General features: G+C 38.4%; 1 protein-coding gene and 1 pseudogene across 1 annotated transcript; both read right to left on the reverse strand.

The window, feature by feature from the left end:
- Positions 1-6,138: 6,138 nt before the first annotated feature.
- Positions 6,139-7,257, reverse strand: LOC125202192 (2-hydroxyisoflavanone dehydratase-like). Its single transcript, XM_048100554.2, has one exon. The coding sequence runs from the start codon at positions 7,186-7,188 to the stop codon at positions 6,235-6,237; it is 954 nt and encodes a 317-aa protein (XP_047956511.2). The 5' UTR covers positions 7,189-7,257; the 3' UTR covers positions 6,139-6,234.
- A 4,385-nt stretch (positions 7,258-11,642) lies between these two features.
- Positions 11,643-14,961, reverse strand: LOC125186532 (disease resistance protein RGA2-like; annotated as a pseudogene).
- Between the last annotated feature and the right edge of the window lie 452 nt (positions 14,962-15,413).

Genomic DNA, 15,413 nt, shown 5'->3' on the forward strand with positions numbered 1-15,413 from the left:
ATTCATCATCAATAATCATGTTGTGCTAGATGATGCACGCATACAAGGCATTGGCGATACGATGCATGTATTAGGAACGAGCTGGGTCTTTTACTATTGTCCAACGTGCTTGAAGCACACCGAATCTTCGCTCCACGTCCTTCCATGCACACTCTTGACGTTCTGCAAAAAAAGCACTCTTCGTATCCGTTGGGCATGAGATCGTCTTCAAGAAAACTGGCTATCTCAGGTATATGCAATTGGCTAAGTAGTACCCTCTATGATGTTTTCGTCTATTGGCAGTGAACTCGATAACCGGACCGTTGCCGTTGCATTGCTGATACACTCAGACTTTGCACTGTTTTAAGGCAATTATTTGGTCCGCTTTTAATGTCAAAATCACATTACATGTATATTATTTGCATATTTTATACATTTTGATATTTTGACGTGTTTAGTGAGAAATGTGCATATTTGAGCCGAAAAAGGGAGTCAAAACACAAAGTCTGAAAATCTGGAGTTCAGGCGGCGACCGGCGACCGCCGCAACATGTACGGCGACCGCCGGCGCCCAGCGGCCAGTGGTTTGTAGCGGCCCACCTGGCGACCGCCGGAGGAAGTGTGACAGCCCGCCACCGAGGTGGCAGAGACTCTGGACTAAAGTGTGGCGACCGCCGGAGAATGTGCAGCGGCCTGCCACGAAAAGCGGCGAATCAGATTTGACCTAGATTTCTCTCCAAGAGTTACCATATTTTGAAGATCTTTTACTTCTAGGATGAGGAGTGACTTTCCCCTATAAATAAGACATCAAGTTTCATCAAATCAGAACCTCTTTTTGCATCATAATTCCCAGAGATTAAAAGCTAGAGTACTTCATTGTGCAAGGAGTTGAAGAAGGATTCAAGAACATCAAGAACAACAAGGATACAACCTACGGGCTTGATTTGCTTTAGTTTTATGTTCCAATTGTTTTCCCTTCAATCTATGTGTTTAGATTATTACATCATGTATAACTAAATTCATAGGATTCTAGGGATGTGTTAGTAACGACTTTGGTTATACAATTCCTTTTTCTATTTAATATCCGTTTTGTTTTTACTTTATTTCTTTCCTAAGTTGCGCTGGAAGCTTCGTAATTGAGTGACACAATCATGCATGATCAAATATAACTTGCTTCATAACTGTGAGAGAGTTCTAGCAAGTTAGGTCCACTTAGTAGACACTACAATTAGTTTCCTTTAAATAGCACTGTTAATTGAGAGTGAGGATTTTTCAAGGGTCTTAGGAGCTTTTAGGAGTTACATGTTAGGATTGACAACCCTAATGTTAGTAATCAACGTTTGCATCGCATGAGCATAAGCTAGGTGACTCTCCTATCAAAGTTATAACTGCGCTAGGGTATTATAGTTTGGAATTTGTATAACCATAACTGTAAACGCACATCCCTGTAATTCCTTTATCTCTATACTTTTATCTCAGTGTTTTATCTGTAATCAGTTGCTTATTGCTTTCAATTGCTTTCTTTTTTCAAAGTCTTCAAAGTTTTCCAAAATCCTTCGATTTTTCCAAATAGTAATTGTGTTTTAGTACAAGATAGACAGTCCGTGTTTGTTTTTCCTGTGTTCGATATCCGGTACTGACCTTTAGCTATACTGTTGCTACTCTGTATACTTGCAGATATTAATAGTGCTAAAAAATAGTGCATAAATTGCTCGGTGAAGAGACTCGAGGTGTTTAACACGTTGAAGTCTTTGTTTTACCCAGCCACGCCGAAGTGAGCATGCCAGATCCAGTGGCGGAGCCAGACTTTTAAGGATGGGGCCCCAAACAACTATTCTCTCGGTCCACAAAAATAGTCTCATTTATATACGATACGAAGTTTTAATGAGAAAGTGGTAAAGTAAGAGAATAATGATTTAAAATGTGGATAAAGTAAGAGAGGTGAGAGAAAAATAGGTAAACTATGAAAGGAAAACGAAAAATTTTCTATTTTTATAAATGGAGCTATGTTTTGAGTGTTGGGACTGCCGCAGCGGAAGACACGGAAAACAAACAGGTCCTTAACGGATCTATTTAGGTGATAATGGATTCGATTCCAATTTCATGCAATAAACATAGATCTATAGATCACACATCAAATATTCACATAAACATGCATATTCGACGTGAATTAAATGTTACCTCATAATCCGACATCGGATTGACGTTGCTAGTTGCACCACCCGGAGATCCTTGGTTTATCGACCACGAATCTTCCGTACTATTCCCTTGTCCTTCATCATCCATCCGCTTGTCCTTCATCATCCATCCTTGTGGGCGGATCTTGGATAATCAACAAATAGCTTTGAAGAGATCTAGGAAAACCAAACAAAAAACACGAGATTGCCTCGATCTAATCCTATGAATTAGGATAGATCAAGAACAAAACAAGAACCCTAAATCTCCCACGTGCTAGGAACGAAAATCGAGCCAAGGGGGAGAGAGAGACGCCAAGAATGGCGGTAGGGTTAGGGTTTAGTGTGTGTTGTGTATTGTGTGGTGTGCTAGGGTTAGGGGATCCATGGAATGATTTAAGTGTTGGGCTCACCCATTAGATAAATTACTAATTAAATCAAATGACCCATGATTTAATATATTATCAATGAAATATTATTTTGTTCCACTAAAGAATAATATTGTACTCCCACTTAAATCACCAAATTACAAATAACTTGGGTCCATTTTATTTTATAATATTTCCCGCGTTTAAGATTATCTTGATCCATCAATTTAATTCTTTTGTCTGCTATGTGACTAGAATTAAATTAATTCTCCAAAGAGTTTTTCTAGTTTGAAACTTTATTTATTATTCGTGGAATAAATTCCAACTGTGCAGTTTTCTGAATAATAAATTCCTTTTTCAAACACCTCTTGGGGATCACCCTTAGGGATTTAATCATACCACACTGGGCACGCAGATTCCATGAAATAATATTCCAATACCTTCATGTTATTCAATTACTACCACCCAAGATATTATGAACTTGAGTTACATATAGACTCTCACATATTGATAAGTCAAAGTGGCGTATGACTGAATAAACACTATTGATATTAATTCCATAGACTAGAAAATACTAAAATTTCTTAAATATATTCTTACAGTAGATAGCAATAAAGAATACATTTCATATTAGATCCTTTCAGTGCTTTACCACACCGGTGTTACTAATCTCGTCTTAGGTAAGAGAGAATTATCACAAACACCGCAACAGTACCAATAGGTAGCCAAAGCCTATCTAGGTTGTGAATACGTTTTTCTTCTTACTAGATCTGGCCAAGTCCCCTACTGGAAAACTCATAAGGAGATTCATCGAATTTCCCTACTTGACCTTCTTAGTAAAAAGCCTTAGACTTGTTTATCATATTTCAATAATAAACCATTAAATTATATTATTTATTCTCATAATTAGGTAAACAAGTGGACGTGGTGTTTCTCGTATGCATGCACAAGCTGACTGTACAAAGGCATGTACGCTCGAAGCATCTTTTAGTATACAAACCCCAACATTGAGGACATTTCAAACTGATAGAATGAGACTTTTTTTCGTGAATGTAGGGAGTATTAAAATTATTGAGTATGTTCAGTGTTAGGAAACAACTCGAAGATAAGCTATAGAAAAAGTCCTGCATGAGAAATAGATAATAAGAAAAATATAAATATAAATTGATATTAATTTTACTAATATTATACAGTATTATATATTTACATGTCTATAGAATTATTTTTTATTATTATAAATATCATTTTTTATGAATACAAATTTAAATCATTTATGCAAAATTACTAGAGGGAAAATGAATTAAAATAGTAATGTGAGAAAATCAATAATACTCTAAATAAATATTATAAAAATCAACCATGAAATTCGTGCACCCTCTTGTGTATCTCCATCATGTCCTGGCAATCAACGACGGTCGGCTTGCACTAATATGTAGCACCGAAGGCGTCCACCATGCCCGCACAAAATTTTGCCAGACTCTCCCGCCAGTTATATCCCCGACGTGAAGATACTCGACGAACATGTCCACCGTGGTAACATAGGCCAACTCTGCGGGGCCGCATCTTGCCGCTGCTGGAAGTACTCGTCGTGCACCTCCAGCGTTTGAACAATGCGAAGAAACAGTTCTTGCCGCATCCTAAACCGCCGGAGAAAAACTGTCGGTCCCCACCGTGGTTCATCGGCGAAGTAGTCTTCGAACGGACGTTGATGAGCTACACCATGCACTCGGTGGATGGATGTCCAGTGGTGGATGGGCCTCGAGACCTGCTTTTCGGCCTGCTCTTGCTCTTGTATTGCACGAATACCAGCGAGAATCTGGTCCCTAAAGCAAACATTATGCGCTCCATAGCCTGATTTAGATCCTCGCCAGGAAACATTTTGGAAGAGTGAGGAGTGAGTGAGTGAGTGAGATTTGAGAGATGTTGTGAGAGTTGTGTGAGAAGTGAGTGAAAATGGGGTATATTTATAGATTGAAAAAAAAAATGAAAATGTGTCGCTCGTCCTCGTACGTATGCCTGCAATGGGCGGATGACGCGTCGTCCGCGATCGAAATTTCAGTCGTGTCGCTCGTCCGGACGATCCTCCGTCCGCCTGCAATGGTCAGACGACGACGGACAATGACAAGAAAGAGGCCTCGTCCTGACGAAATCCACACCATTGCGGATGCTCTAAGACCATGTTTATCTGCGACCACTCAACCAAACCCAACCATCCACTTTTTCAATAGTTAATTAATTTCTGTCTCCTCCACATCATCATCCACCTTATCAATATCCATCCACCCATACATTTCTTTTATGGTTTATCAATGACCACCCAACCATACCACTATAATATTTATTTTTATATTATTACTCCATAATGGAATTTATAAATAACAAATTTAGGAATTCCGAGAATATATTATTCTCATTATCCTCTATATGAACAACAAAGGATACTAAATAATACTCCCCATGTCCCGACTAAATTGATACAAAACTTTTGGGCACGAAGATTAAGAAATTGTGTAAAAAAGTAGGAGAGATGAATAAAGTAGGAAAGATAAAGAAAGAGTAGAGTAAGTGGAGTAAAGTAAGAGTGGTTGGATATTTTATTTTTTGTCAAAAAAGAAAATGACTCAATTTTGTTGGGACATTTCAAAAAGGAATAAGACTCAACTTAGTTGGAATGGAGGGAGTAAGAAATTATACTCCCTCCGTTCCGTGGTAGTTGAGTCATTTTGACATTTCGGTACGTTTCATAGTAGTTGTGTCATTTCCTTTTATAGCAAAAGTCAACACATTTCTTATCTCTTACTTTACTCTCTCTTAATTTATTATTTCTTCATCTCTCTACTCTTTTCACTTTTTACTTTATTCTTCCTTTATTTAACCCACTTAACACAATTTTTCTTAAATCTTGTGCCGAAATGAAACGCCTCTACTACCGCGGAACGGAGGGACTATCAAAGAAAGTATTATATGAAGAGAAATGATGATATATTTTATGTGCAAAACTATAGCATATGTGATCTATATTTATAAGGAATAAAAAATGATGAATTTTGGTATAATAATTTTGTGATATGATATACAAAAGATATTTAAAATTTTAAACAAACTATATATATCAACCAATGGGATTATGCCAATATATTAAATTCCAATGAGACCAGTCGGTTTGGGTCTGCCTCTAGGGTTTGGATCCCCTGCTATGCTCTAAGCCACAACAGAATATGTTGTTTCATACAAGCCATTATTTTAAATAAAATAAAATTAATATTTTATCATTATATATAAAATATGCGTGTATTTGAGCATAACATCCCCCGTGGATCCCCCGTGGCTTTTAGCATGGTGGCTTTTAGCACAAGAAGGGAACTAGATCCCTGCCTCTAAGTGACTATTGGTTGAGAAAAGACTTCAATTTCTATTTTTTTAAAATTTTTGAAAATGACATGGCATGAGTCATTGGTAAACGTAGACTAAGGTCGGGCAGCCCGGTGTGGCAAAACAACTGTGTGACCTGTCGCCGTCCCATATCAGGCCATGGGCGTTCTTACTTCTAGCATGTTTTCAAGCTCTGAATTCTATTATGTGGACTTCTAAATTTATCAGAATTTACAAAATTTGATATAGAACTAGAGAATCATAGGTAACATTTCAAGAAGGAATTCACAAATGCATACTCAATACTCTTTTATCAACCCAAACATAAAGAGATTAAAATACTCAAGAACATCGTGAAATGAAAGCAACCAATCGATCAATAAAATTCTTAGCATTTTGTGAGTGAGTATCAGAAATCTGAAAGCAGTGTCCCTCCCCTTCATACTCCGCCGTCTCCACCTCGCCTCTCCACCCGCTCCGCCTCACCATCTCCGCATACACTTTCCCCCTCGCCGCCGCCGGATCCTTCTCCGCCAAACAAACGATCATCCTCGAGCATCCGAGCCCGGACAAGCTCGGTGCTCCGTCCGCCACTGGGTTGATCGCCGGATTATCAATCCCGCCGCCCGCACTCGAATAGACAAACGACCAAAGCCGGTAACCCAAGCCCCGCTCGAGATCATCCTCGCCGCAGAAAAACGGGTGGCAAAGAATCGCTCCGTTGACTTTGACGTTACCTGGCAGGGGATCCGACCCGGCCCGCATCACTACGTTGTGGGCGATGTTAGCGCCGCTCCCGTCTCCGGCGATGAAAATCCTGCCGAGGTCGGCGTGATCGGCGATCCACGGGTCCTTTTCGAAGGTGGGATCGTCGAGCGCGTGGGAGCATAGCCAGCGGAGGGCGGAGGAGGAGTCGTGGTAGGCGGCCGGGAGGGGGTGTTCGGGGGCGAGGCGGTACTCGAGGGAGAGGATGAGGGCGGGGGAGGCGGCGGAGAGGAGGTTGGCGTAGCGGTGGTGGAGGAAGGAGAAGGCGGACTCGAGGCAGAAGCCGCCGCCGTGGTGGTAGAGGAGGATGGGGAGCTTTTGAGGGGCGGCGGAGAGTTTAGGGAGGTAGAGCCTGGCGGGGATGTTGGAGGGGGGGATGAGGATGTCTTTGGAGGCGACGGAGGTGGCGGGATCTTCCGGAGATGGGGGGACGTGGGGGGAGGAGATAAGGCGGTGGACGGTGCCGTCGGTGTAGACTTGGATGAGGGGGGAGAGATCGGTGAGTAGGTCTTTGGTGGAGGCGACGGCCATGGCCGTGTTAGAGGATGTAGGAAGAAAGTGATGTATAAGCAACAAATCTACTCATCAAGGGAGTAGTTTATTGTTTTATTCTAATGTTTTTGTATTTGTTGTGTGATAGTTACAATTAGTAATTTTAAATATGTAAGTTTTGAGTACGAATTAGTAGAATATTTGTAAGTTTCGGATATGAATTAGTATTAGAATATTTGTAAGTTTTGTCCAAGATTCCATGATTTGATCATTTTATGAGTTTTGGGATAATTATTCATGGAGTAAGAACTGAATCAAAATATCACAGCAACAGTTTTGTATAACACTACAATATAGGGAAATGCTCCATTACAATAGTCCGTCTCAACAAAATAAGGCCATTTTTTTTATTTTGGGATGTTCCATAAAAATATTCCCTTTTATTTTTGGTAACTTCCTTCTCTCTAATAAGTGGGCCTCCATATCCACTAATAATACTATAATTACTTTTTCTTTTTATCTTTCTTTTACTTTGCCAATTATATATTAATTTCATACCGTTCCAAGTGTCCATATTTTTATGGGACGGAGAGAATATTAAATTATCATTAATTGTCACAAAAACGGTTTCATGATCTGATCAATGGGATAGAAAAAAGGGAAATTCATTTGTATTTCATCCGTCCCATAATAGAAGTCATGTTTGATGTGGGCACCGATTTTGAAAAATGCAAAAAATAGTGGGTTAGAAAAGTTAGTGGAATATGAGATCCACTTTTTTATATTGCTTTTATTATAGAATGTGAGTTAAATGAGTTAGTAGAATATATATTATTTATGATAAAAGTGAAATGTGATTCTTATTGTGGGACAGATTAAAATAACAAAATAAGGCTCTTATTGTTAGACAGATGGAGTAATAAGTAGGAGAAGATGAAGTAGGTCTTTCTTTTATTTTTGTGATAGTTAGAAGAGGATGTGAAAAGGTTAGATGAAATTTTGACCATTTAAAGATTCATTGGTATCAAATGCTTAAGTGGTTCTTTTGCTTGTTGCCCTTTCATTTTTCTTTGTGTATGTCGTTTTTGTTTTAGATTTGTGTCAGTTGATAGTTATTGTTCATGTTTTTTCAGGAGAAAAACACTGAAAGTGATGGTCATCTTTTACAGCTCAGGTTCTAATGAACACATATACATGTGAGGTTGAAAAGAGCCATTTTATCTAGAAACAGAACAAAAACTTTTTGTGGAAGCCTGGCATGGGCCGTACACCGAACAGCCTAGCGCATGCGTTACAAGCATATGAAGATCTGGTGGGAGCAAGAGTTATGTAGGATGAGGAGACGGAGAAGTCCCATCACCATGGAAATACTGCTCAACGAGAGTTGAACACAAATCCTGCAATTGTACCATGGACGGAGTGGTATTAGGTTCTCTCTCATTCATAAACAATAGTTAACCCCTTATGCAATGTAGTGATGGGCAGTGACTGATCCAGGATTTCGGCTACGTGGGATCCAAATTATTATTAACAGTTGCAGAATGATTTTTGATATTTATCTAACCGTAAGTAGTTGTAGTATCGATGGTAAGAAGCTGTGATATATAAAGATTATAATGAGAAACAAATACCTATAAAATGGATATTGATAATAACTAAAATAACGGGTTCAACATTGAAAGAGCCTACATTTTTATAAATACTTAATACTCTCTCTTTCCCACTTTAAGTGTAGTATTTGTAACTTAGCACGGAGAAGAAAAAAGTAAAGAGAGAGAGATGTTTTTATATTTAGAAATGTGTCGTTTAGAATGGAGCGTCAAAAAAAAAAAATGTGTCACTTAAAGTGGGACGAAAGGAGTATAAGTTATATTATCAACTACTCCCTTCGTCTCATTCAAGAGGTCCACATTCTTGAGTGACACAGGAATTTAGGAAGAGTTGGTAAGATGGAGTAAGTAGATAGAAAAAGTAGTTGAATATTTTAATGAGAAGAGTGGGAGATTTTTTTCCAAAATAAGACTCGTATTAGATTCACTTTTGGAGTTAAATTCTTGTTATTTTCTGGTCATGTTCCAAATCGTGCTGGCGTTCATTTTTTAAATCTGGGCAAAAGCTTCAAATTCTGTCTTAATGATGTACCCACCCAAATGGTTGATAAAGATGTTGCAAAGGCCTTAGCTACTTCCACGAAAATATATACCAATAGGCAATAGCACACCGAGATTTCAAGGCTGCTAAAATTCTTCTGGATTGGGTATTTATGCTGAACTTGTTTCTTGCATGTTTGTAACTAACTGATGCAGTTTTATTTAATCATACATGCTTCTTTTTCTTTGTTTATGCAGATGTACATACATTTGATTGCAAATTATCTTTGAAAATTGTATTGGTGACGTTTGGTGTTCATACATAGCTTTCAGATCTAATAGTGACATTTTTCTTGTCTAAATTCAATATATTCTTCTAGCACAGAGAGTATGGTAGCCAAACTATCATCAGCTTATCTTTTTTTCGACTTGCAACAATTTTTCAAATGAATCTTTCCTGCATGGATCAATAGCACTCCCTCTATCCCACCTTAATACATTTATTTCCATAACAGAGATTAAAAAATATTGTTTGAGTTTAAGTTGAAAAAAATTAAAGTAGGATAATAGAAAGAGAGTGTCATAGGAGAGGAAATAAAGTTTTTGTCAAAAGACAGACTCAAATAGTTACCTTGTGCAGTCCACCTAAAAGAAAATATGACTCAACTACAGTGGGATGGAATGAGTAATAAATACTCCATCCATCCCACAAGGGTAAGCAAAATTTGATTGGATACGAGTTTTAATATACAATTAGTAAAGTAAGATAGAGATACAAAGAAAAAAAAAATTAAAGAACTGTTAATGGAGATGAGTCGCACCTCATTAGAGATAAAGGAGTTTCTAAAATTAAAAAGTGAACACTCTTGTAGAACAAACTTGCTAAAAGGAAAGAGTATATATTTTTGTGAGACAGAGAAAATATAATATAAAAACACTTTCATTGTATCTTAATTGTTATCATAATACTCCTACTTAAAACTACCTAAATAGTACTCCCTCCGTCCCTATTAGGAGTCACTCTTTGATTGAACACGGGTTTTAAGAAATGTAAAGAAAAATTGGTTGAAAAAGTTAGTGGAATGTGGTACCTATTTTTTTATATTGGTTTTATAATAAAATGTGAGTGAATTGAGTTAGTGGAATGTGGGACCTACTTACTATTTATGGTAAAAATGAAGTGTGACTCTTAATTGGGGACGGACCGAAATGAAAAAGTGTGACTCTTAATGGGGGGCGGAGGGAGTACTATAAATATTTGATGCAACATGAATGCACAATAGAAGATTCAATTTGTGTTATACATATTGGAGATTACTCCCTCCGTCTGTGAATAGGAGTCCCGTTTTTCCATTTTAGTCCGTCCGCGAATAAGAGTCCCGGTTCACTTTTACCATAAATGGTAATAAGGTCTCACCTTCCACTAACTCACTCCACTCACATTTCATTTAAAACTAATATATACAAGTGGGACCCCTATTCCACTAACTATTTTCCATCTGCTTTTCTGAACATTTCTTAAAACTCGTGCCATTGAGAAATGGGACTCCTAATGGTGGACGGAGGGAGTATTAATTTGCAATTTACGGTCTGAACAGCTAATGGAAAACACTGCATTTTGGGTGCAGAGCAATGTAGCAAAATCGAGCAATGGATAACTGTTGATATTCCCACCTTTTCAACAAAGAGCAAAGAAAGAAAAGAGAATTGCAATATGAGATTTCTTACCGGTAAACATTAAGTGTGCTTGAGCAATTCAAATAGACACTTTTAGAGGCACCCACTCATCAAAATCTCAACTTTTCTCCTCCATCCTCTAACTGTCAAACACAAAAAAGGATTAATGGAGAAAAGGTTTAATCAACAAGTCAATGAAAGTCAATACAATAAAAATGTATTCATACTCACCTAGTATGTCTCCATCAATCCAAATGTAGCGGATATGGCAAATGTTGGGCCACTGGGAATCAACTTCATCACTTTGTTGTTCAATACTTATTTCTGGGCAGCCATTAATTTCTAAGTATCGAAGTGATGTGAGGCCGCGCAGTGCATGTAGACACCTTAACTTCTTGCAATAATATATTTTCAATACCTTTAGAGATGAGAGGTTCCCCAACCATTCAGGCAACTCTTCCATTCCAAAATTCTGTATCTTTAAATAAGTAATAGATGTGAAATGTTGAATTGATTCTGGCAAATTTCCCCAAGCTTCCCTCCCTGTCAGTCCTAATCTGCCAAGTGGGTTAGTGTTGAATATTTGCAATAAGACATCAATGGTCTCCATAGATCCCTCCGTACTAACATTGATATCCAAAACAATACCATAATAGGAAGCCTTAAATCGAGAAACATGCATTATTTCTAAATGCGTCATACGAGGAAATTTCGGCAGACAATCAATTATTCCGGGTAGACTCTTAGGCTACTTAAATTCTCAAACCACAGTGTCTCGACCAAGGATCCTACCATTTCACATGGAAAGTACAGCAAAGCTTTGCATTCACGAATCTCCAACCTTTTAAGACATGCGAGGCTTCCTTGTGATTCTTGTGCACCAATATCTGCTACTCGTTCCAAATTTGGACAGTCGCTTATAATCAACTTCTCCAAAGAATTGAGGGTTCCTAGACCATCCGGTAATTCTCTCAAATTGGAACACTTTGTTATACGTAACTCCAAGAGATTGGGATTGTTATAAAATAACCAGTTTGGGAGATACTCCAGATCATCTATTCCTTCTATGCAAAGCTCTGTTAGCAACTTTAATTTGGTATTGAATATGTATGTTAAAGGCATGCTCCCAGTCTCCCTGATTATCAAAATTTTGAGGCATGACCATGAGTGACTAGGAAAAGTCATCAATTACTTGCACCGAGAGATCTCCAACTGTTGAAGGTTAGGAAATACCTTGACATCACTTGCACATGGAGATTCTACTTCTGCCCACTCTGTCAGCTTAGGCATTTCAACCAACACGAGCCTTTCTAGAGCCGGAAAAACAATACGTGTCTCCTCATTCAACTAATCCATAGAAAGAAGAATTTATCGACTTCAAATTTGTCAATCCTTCTAACCAGAGAGACTTGAGATTTGGCAACTGCCCAAACATTGGAATTTCTTCACATTCTGAGCAATTGGAGAGTTGTATCTCAATCAACTTGTTAAGTGGTACCCAACAACCTTGAGACACATTTTGAGTTACCATATTTCGAGTCCATGATGAAAATCTTTTTTCCATTGAATCCTTCAATCCCTAACTTCTTCAGATTAGAGTGAGGCTGGAGGCCTTCCAACACGTTCTCATCATTTGTAGCTTCAACTTCTCTATGCATGCTCCATGTCAAACGCAACTCCAATATTTTTCACTTGTTAGATAGACATGCTTGCTCAGCCTCTTCCTTGTTTTCAACCCTTTCAAGGTTAGAAATTTCCGGTGTTCCTTTGAGACCATTCAAACTCTGGAGCTCTTCGATTTTGCATCCATTCTTGTCGCCAACATTAAAATACTTTAGAGTCTGGAGAGAAGTTAAACTTCCAATCTCGGTACCCCATTCGCTCCCCATGCTTTCGCACCCCAGCGTCGGTAGGGACCCAGAGAGCTGCCTTCGCTTTTGGCGTTCCTTCGTAGATTTATGGATTTCACCCCTACACACGAAATTCCACTCTCCTCTGTCTCACTCAAGTGAATTGGTTCAGCTGACGAAAACTCATATCTATCTCTCTCGTCTGATCCTGGCGCTTCGATTTCTGCAAGCTCTGGCCGGACCCAATCTCCGCCGATAAGGAAGGTCTGGTAACACGTTTATTGGAATCCATAGCTGAATTCAAGTTATTTAATATAAAGATGCCTTAAATTAATCAAGTACTTCATAGTACTTGGGTAGTTCCCCCAATCTTTCTGCACATGCGTTTAATGTTTGCAACTGATGTAATTCACCAATCCAGTCTGGCAAATATTTAACATACGTTGATGAAATATCAAGTTTCCTTGAATGTATCAACTTCCTTATCGAACTTGGCAACTTTATACACCAAGAATTTGCAAGAATTAAAACATGTAGATGATCGAAATTGGCAAACATGATACCACGAATTCTTCCCTTGAACAATAATGTACGCAAATATTTTGCCACTTCTTTTGGAATACGACCTTTTCCATCATGAATCATGTATCTCACTCGGCTCCCACCTTCTGTATTATTAGAGGAACCTGAAACTAAACATACGAGATCATGCACGAGATCGTGCATCACACAACTCTCTACATTTCCATAATCATATCTTTCTGCAACTTGTAGTAGAGAGTTGTGTAGAAGAACTTTCATAAATTTGTCGCCCAAGCACTCATCTCACTGCTTCCATTAGCTTCAAGAAATCCTTCTGCCATCCAATACTCAATGAGTTCCTGACTTTTGATTTTGCGACCTTTAGGAAAAATCGAACAACATGCAAAACACTTCTTGAGCTACGGTAGAGACAAATTATCAAAGCTCAACTTCAATATCTTTGTGATATGATCCCCTTCATCATGCGAAAGCCATTTGTCTTCAATCGAGAGCCATTCTTCTTCTGATTTATTGCATAGTGCTCCACCAACTACATTAGCGGCTAATGGCAAACCTTGACATCTTGTTGCAATCTTCAGCCCTATGGCCTCAAACTCTGATGGAATATCCTCTTTTCCAAAAGTTTTTGCTTTGATTATTGACCAACAATCTTCATGTTATAATCCTTTGAGCTCATGTGTATGAAGTGATTGTACAGTTGAAGCAACTTCCATATTTCTGGTGGTAATAACAATTGCATTCCTCTTGGTAGAAGTGACGTCAACCAAAGAATTGATAAAATCATCCCATTTGAGACGATCTTGATTCCAAACATCATCAAGAATAACAAGATAAGTTTTGTCTTTCAAAGCTTCTTGAAGCTGTTTCATAATATCTTCCCTGCTCTCAACTTTAACTTGATCAGTAGAAGTTAAGCATTTGAGGATTTTCTTGAAAAGAATGATTGGATCAAAAACTTGAGAAACATGCACCCAAATATGTGATCCAAAGTGAGTTTTTATCTTTGGATGATGGAAGACATTCCTAGTCAAGGTTGTCTTCCCCAACCCTCCCATTCCCACAATGGCAAAGATAGAAACTACACGTTCATCAGTTGTGGCACTAGTGTTAATAACCTCAACTATTTCCGACACCAACTCATCTCTTCCAATGAAAATTGGATCATGTGAGAAGGAATCAGTTTCAAAAGCAGCATGAGGCAAATTGGGCCCATCAATGGAAATCCTCTCTTTGAGGCCAAGCCCGGCTCCCTCTTTGTAAATGGACTCCAAATTCTCATTGATTTCTTGGATTTTGAGAGCTATATTTCTGGGATGCACAATATGACTGAAGCATGACAGTGAGAGTACCTTTTGTTTCATGGGTTTAATAGAGTTGATTTGTTTGGAGAGAAGATGGTAATTGAGTTCATCCAAAACGTTGTCAGCATCAAAGGCCACATCTTCGAGCTTCCTCAGCCAGCTTTTGACAGCCCCACCGGGAATGGTACGGCTCTCAGCATCGTTCAACAATTGCTGGATCGTATCCAAACTCCCAGCTAGCTTTGCTGCTTCTTTGTTGAGACGTAGGATTAGTGAGATCTCTTTCTTGGAATGGTCGATGAGGTTCTGAACAACAACTTTAAGGACAGCGGCGGCAGCTTCTCCTTCCATTGGTTGAGATTGTAACTGATTCTGACTGAGAAATGGATAATTGGTATACAGAGTAGAGTAGGAAAAGAAATGGATAAGTCATAAGTGGTTTGCTGCACTACTGTTTAGATTTTTAATCACTTGAAATCAGAAATTTTGACTTTGTTCTTCCAATATTATTGATTAAAAATTGGATTTTGTGTAATAAGAGCATCCGATAATTTTCTAAATGATGAGGCTAGCTAAAAGTTGGCGCAGCTGTTCTGAAGAGAGAAGGGTTCCGGCTGCTTGCGCATTGCAAAAGTTTCAGCACCACAATTTCAACTGATTTCAGCGCTTTGATTCTGATGTTCCTCACGGTATTATCTGAAACATGATAATCAGGTTGCTTATATATTGGCTTGGATTTTGTTACAGTGCCATCATGTCTTTACTTTTGTAGTAAAGAAACTAAATTCACCAAAATCTGATTT

Source organism: Salvia hispanica, chromosome 2, assembly GCF_029641045.1.
Source record: "Salvia hispanica isolate PSC_SH4W2 chromosome 2, Shi_PSC_v1, whole genome shotgun sequence".
Lineage (NCBI taxonomy): Eukaryota > Viridiplantae > Streptophyta > Magnoliopsida > Lamiales > Lamiaceae > Salvia > Salvia hispanica.